This window comes from Phytophthora parasitica (genome assembly GCF_000247585.1).
Source record: "Phytophthora parasitica INRA-310 unplaced genomic scaffold supercont2.54, whole genome shotgun sequence".
Lineage (NCBI taxonomy): Eukaryota > Oomycota > Peronosporomycetes > Peronosporales > Peronosporaceae > Phytophthora > Phytophthora nicotianae.
This window is the reverse complement of record NW_008649040.1, coordinates 341,842-347,079: the sequence shown is the minus strand read 5'-3', so window position 1 is coordinate 347,079 and position 5,238 is coordinate 341,842. Positions and strand designations below refer to the sequence as shown.

Genomic DNA, 5,238 nt, shown 5'->3' with positions numbered 1-5,238 from the left:
GCTGCCCACCAAAACCGCCGAATATCAAATGACCGCGCAATAAAGAGCTTCATGGGTGACGGTCCGTTAAAACTGCGCCATGCAAAACCAGTATCGTCGTCTACATGAACGAGACCCAACGCGCAAAAGCAAGCATTCAGCCTCTATATCGACGTCATCAGTGGCCAAATCGTTGTTCCTAATACATTATATCCTTCTACATCTAATTTTTGAATAAAGTCATGACTAACAAACAGAACATTCTTGTTTCCCCGATACCTCTATAAATACATATATTGCTTTTGTTGCTGTCTTATTTGACGTGCCTGCGACCTTCGGATGGGGTCGCATTACGCCATTCCTCAACCTCGCAACACCCGGACACCAGCAGACCAATGAAGCGCCGTCCGCTGCGCATCGCGGGCGGCTTCGGGATCTACGCTATGTGCATCTTCCTGTCCACCATCGCTCTGCAGGCGTTGACCACGCCGTCCCCCGCTCCGTCCTCCTCTTTCCTCAGCAACTTGAATCCCGTAGATTCGCTCCTCTGGGGTCGTACGTCCGCGATCTCTACCATGGACTTGCGGCTGCGCAACTTATCCGTACACCGCGTACGATACGTGGACGACCAGGCGGCCTCAGAGGAAGAACAAGGCGAGGCTGGCGTCCATAGGACTCTAGTGGACTTCCTGACGACCACGAAGCCTCGATCAGCGGAAATTTCCAGCGTAGTGGTCACTTGGGAAGACCATCCGCTAGCTGCGCATGCTCGAGCGGAAGACGCACGACTAGAAGACGAAGAAGACGAACGTTCAGCCACACTAGCGGCAGATTCGAGCGCCGACGCGTATTCGTACGAGGTGCAAATTTGGGTCACAGGATGGGGCCTTGACGCACTTTGGAACGCTGCGAACAAAAGGGTTGTCACAAAAGACCCATTTTTAGTGTTTTCGGACTTGCCACTAGAGCATGAAATGGGATTTCGCGTGAGAATGATGGTCAAAAACACGGAAAAGTCGCTACTCGGGTTCTTGTTGCCGATGGGATTCTTCTCCACCGAGACAAACGGGCCGTGGAGTGACGTGGTGACGCTGTGTCCTACACGAGACGATGAGTTGGAAGCGATCGTCACGTCCTTGACAGGCAACAAGCCGTTGCTACTGCTACTGGCAGTTTGCATTGGTTCGAGTTGCCTTGTAGTGGCGCAACTGTATTTCCGACGAAGACTTGCACTGAAACGACAGCGTAAATTACTGCAAATGCAGTCGAGACGCTCGTCCGAGGAGGATACTGCGAAAGATAATACTGATGGTAGAAGCAGTGGCAAGTCGGTGCAGGAATTAGAGCACGAAATCCGCGATCTCCGTCAAGAACTGGCAGACTCGGAGGACGAGGTGCGGCAACTCATGCTGTTCAGTGGCTACGGCATCGAGACGCTGGCTCCGCACGAGCTGGAGCAACTTGAACGCGAACTTAAGCACACGCTTAAGCGTATCCACCGTATTAAGAAGCACGGGCCGACACCGGAACAGCCAGAGCCTGTAGACGAACAGAGTCGACGTGAGAGAAGACTCAAGCGTGACGCCATCCCGTTGACCCCCATCCACGAGCACCGGTCGTTCTGATCGAGACCAGCACTTTATTTATCTAAACCTCGCTTTATCTTGTGACTTTTTCATATTGTCATATCTTGTGACTTTTTTCATACATGTATTGAAATCGTCCACCGTCACTATAGAGAGTGATGGTCTTCAAGACCGTTTCGATGTCTTAAATAGTGTGCACCACATATTTCATCAGTCTGCGCCAACCTTGTCAAGACCACCAGGATGCCTGTGCGCGACTTCGCTCTGGGGGCGCTCTCGGGGGCGCTGCTCTCCGTGTTGGTGTCGCACGTAGTTCTCCCTCGTCTACAGACACGTCAGCTGCGCTCACAAGCGTCCCATGGCACGGTGTACCTTGTGGGCGCCGGGCCAGGCGATCCGGAGCTGCTCGCGCTTAAAGCTCGAAGACTTCTGGCCAGTGCGACCGTCGTGGTGGTGGACGACCTCGTAGGGCCTGAAGTGTACGCACTGATCCCCAAGGACTGCGAGATCATCTACGTCGGCAAACGGGGCGGTAAGAAAGACTCAGCCAAGCAGGTGGACATCGATGCCATCTTGGTGGACAAATGTCGCGCTGGACACATCGTCGTCCGTCTCAAAGGAGGCGACCCCATGGTCTTTGGCCGTGTACACTCGGAGATCCGCGCTCTAGTCCGAGCTGAGTGCAAATTTCAAGTTGTTCCGGGCATTTCCTCGGCTTTGGCGGTGCCTGCTATTGCGAATATTCCGGTTACGCACAAGACACTAAGCACGAGCTTCGTGGTCATCTCAGGCCACAAGCCGGCGGAGATGGACTTTGCCACACTGGCCAATGTGGAGACTATTGTGTTGCTGATGGCTACGCGCACTATTGGAACGATCTATGAGAATCTAATTGAAAGCGGCAAGGACAAGGACACTCCGGTCGCGTTGATTCATTCAGGTACCAACCCTGACCAGGTATTGCTGCTTGGAACACTAGAAAACATCGCAGCGAAGACGGAGGGCAAGAAATACTCGCCTGCGATCATCGTCATTGGTCAAGTGGCCAAGTACGGGGACTTAAAGTCGTATCTTGAGTCAGACGATGAATTAATCAACACGGACGTGTAACCAACAAGTTTAAAACATTTGGAACACTGAAAAAATCACTTGATTAATTCCAAACAATCCTTCCACGAGCTTAGCGACGCACAATGTCCAGCAGCTCGACCTCGAACACCAGGTCGGCGTCAGGGGGGATAACGCCGCCAGCGCCGGCCTCTCCGTAGCCCTTGGCCGACGGGATGTTGAGCGTGGCCGTCATGCCCTTGCTCATGCGCATAACGCCCTCGTCCCAGCCACGAATGACTTGGCCGACGCCGATCTGGAACTGGAAGGGCTGGCCACGGTCACGTGACGAGTCGAAGACCTTGCCGTCCTTAGCGAGTTTGCCAGTGTAGTGCATGACCATAGTATCGCCACGAACGGGGAAAGTGACATTGTCCCCCTCTTTAATGACTTCGGGCAGCACCAGACGCTCGTCCACGTGCAGCTCCGAGTGCAGCTCGTGGTCCACCAACTCCAGCGTCACAGTCAGCGACTGGCCGGCGTACGGGTGGGCCAAGTCGATGTCCATTGACTCGTCTGTGAGCTTCACAATGACCGCACGTTCACCGCCCGCAAGCTCCAACACTTGACCGACAGCGAGCATCTCGCGCTCCTTCTCGGGCAGGTTCATCTCCTTAAGCGGGACAGTCAAGATCTGTTTATCGGCTCCGAAGGCCTGCGCAGGCTCGATTTCCACGGTTTTGGATTCGCCCTTCTTCATGCCCTGTACAGCGTCTTCCACACCGGGCAAGACTTGGCCACTGCCCACGATGAACTTGAGTGGAGCGCCTTCCTGAGTCTTCGGCAGCGACTCACCACCGGACAGCTTGCCGTCCATGTGCAGTGATACGCGGTCGCCCATTGCCACAACGCGACCTTCAGCCTGCGTGCTGAATGTGGCAGCAGCGCTGAAGCGGAGCGACGGGAATGCAACGCTCTGCAGATTACGAGAAGCAGAAGTCGAGTGCACTTGCGTCAACGCCAGAATCGAACGAGACTGGCGGCGAACTGCAGATTTAGAGTTAGATATAGAAGAAGGGTGAAGATACAGGTGTTACGGACCGATAGAGCGCGCGTTCTGACGGGCAGCGCGAGCCAGGAGAGTCGGGAAGCGCTTGGGGAGCTGCATGTCTTGGGTTCCGGTGTTGATGTGGAATGGGTCTGTTTTGTGTGGCGGTTGTGTAGCTGTGTGGTGCACATTAGAAACGCAAGGTCGATGCTTGCGTTTCTAAAGATATTACTAGATGTTGTTACTTTTTGACAAAATCGGGTGAAATCGCTGCATCATCATTTCTTTTGCTTAAAACGAAATGCGCAGGCTAGCGAGACGATGCATGTAGGTAAGCATTACTCGTACAGACCATTTAATCCTGTAGGACGTAACGAATACAGCTACGCACTAGTTTCTCTTCTCTTTTTTTATGCAGCAGGAACACGAGTTAACCAAGCGGTCTGCAAGTTCTTGTTCGAATAGATAGGTGCGACCCACTCCCGCTCGCGCACACACTACACCGTAGGTCCCTCTAGATCTCAAAGCGATGTGCTGTCGATAGCTGATCGTGCGGGATTGCACTACTGTAAAAGTCTTGTGCCGTTATTGTTTTCTTTTCAGTAGTCGCTGTCTGGTTCGATAGACCGTGAACCGGGATCTCGTCCTCCAAAATCAAGCGCTGCAGTGAGTCATGTGATGTAGCAGCAGAAGAGCTAGCACCTACTGGGCCTGTTCCATTCACGGCATCGTACGCAGCAGACGCCACTGCCACGGCGCTATCTGTCTTGCTTTCGTCGCCCAAATCCAGAGGCAGACTCATCAAAGAGCCCGCGTCATTCAGCGACGCCAGTTGCTGCTCAAACGAGTCCATGGAGTTCAATTTCTGGTTGCCGCCGACAAGCTCCTGCTCGAAAATACCCTCTCCGTTGACGGACAAACTGCTAAGACGCCGGGTTAACCCTCCGTTAATCCATGAGTCATCAGGCTCGACATCGGCCGTAATCGAGCGTAGACTCGCGCTCTTCGTGTCTCCCAGACTCAGCATTTTATTCAGCACTCGATGAGGAGGACGTCCCAATGGCAGAGGCTTGGCTGCTGTAGAGTCTTCAGTCAACGCGTGTGCCCCAGACTGCGACTCCATCCTCAAAATGGCTGCGTCAATATCATCTCCCAGGTCGCGCAGACTTGTAGCGGACAGCAGGCTCTTGAAGCTGCCGTTTCCAAGCGAATTGTTCGAGTGGCCACGTAAAAACTCGTTCAGGATCATGACGTCTTCTTCGCTCATTTTTTCGTCCGTCTCGTCCTCGAGAGGGGTCAAAATTGGCTCCAAATTTACTTGAGTTGTAGAGTTCATAGCGTTGTTGTTCACTGGCACTGGTTGATGCGGCATGTCCATCTTCACAGGTTGTGCAGGGGCAGTGTAGGGCATTGTAGGTCGGACTGGAGAGGTGGAAACTGGCGGCGCGTCGTCAGTGTTCAAAAGACGCGGACGGCCGAGCTTTGTGTAAGTCTTCTGGTTCGGGTTCAACGCCTTCCATCGGAGCTTCACAGCGTCTTCCGTGCGTCCCTGAAATAATCCCAATTTTCAATTTTTAG

At 53.4% G+C, this 5,238-nt stretch overlaps 4 protein-coding genes across 4 annotated transcripts in view; 2 read left to right on the top strand and 2 right to left on the bottom strand.

Annotated features, from left to right (window-relative positions):
* Nucleotides 1–289: 289 nt before the first annotated feature.
* Nucleotides 290–1,709, top strand: PPTG_15856 (hypothetical protein). The gene has a single exon (XM_008913613.1). The coding sequence runs from the start codon at nt 375–377 to the stop codon at nt 1,602–1,604; it is 1,230 nt and encodes a 409-aa protein (XP_008911861.1). The 5' UTR covers nt 290–374; the 3' UTR covers nt 1,605–1,709.
* Nucleotides 1,710–1,759: 50 nt separating this feature from the next.
* On the top strand, nt 1,760–3,603 carry PPTG_15855 (uroporphyrinogen-III C-methyltransferase). Its single transcript, XM_008913612.1, has one exon. It carries the CDS (start codon nt 1,809–1,811, stop codon nt 2,673–2,675), a length of 867 nt encoding a protein of 288 aa, XP_008911860.1. The 5' UTR covers nt 1,760–1,808; the 3' UTR covers nt 2,676–3,603.
* On the bottom strand, nt 2,664–3,828 carry PPTG_15854 (hypothetical protein). Its single transcript, XM_008913611.1, has 2 exons — nt 3,714–3,828; nt 2,664–3,659 (listed from the first exon to the last, which is right to left on the bottom strand). Exons 1-2 carry the CDS (start codon nt 3,778–3,780, stop codon nt 2,746–2,748), a joined length of 981 nt encoding a protein of 326 aa, XP_008911859.1. The 5' UTR covers nt 3,781–3,828; the 3' UTR covers nt 2,664–2,745.
* A 144-nt stretch (nt 3,829–3,972) lies between these two features.
* The window catches only part of PPTG_15853 (hypothetical protein), a gene marked incomplete at its 5' end in the record, with an annotated part of 1,813 nt that continues 547 nt past the window's right edge, over nt 3,973–5,238 (bottom strand). The window contains one exon of the mRNA XM_008913610.1: nt 3,973–5,209. Within this exon, the coding sequence (XP_008911858.1) occupies nt 4,175–5,209 (1,035 nt within the window). The 3' untranslated portion in view covers nt 3,973–4,174. The remainder of the gene's footprint in view (nt 5,210–5,238) is intronic.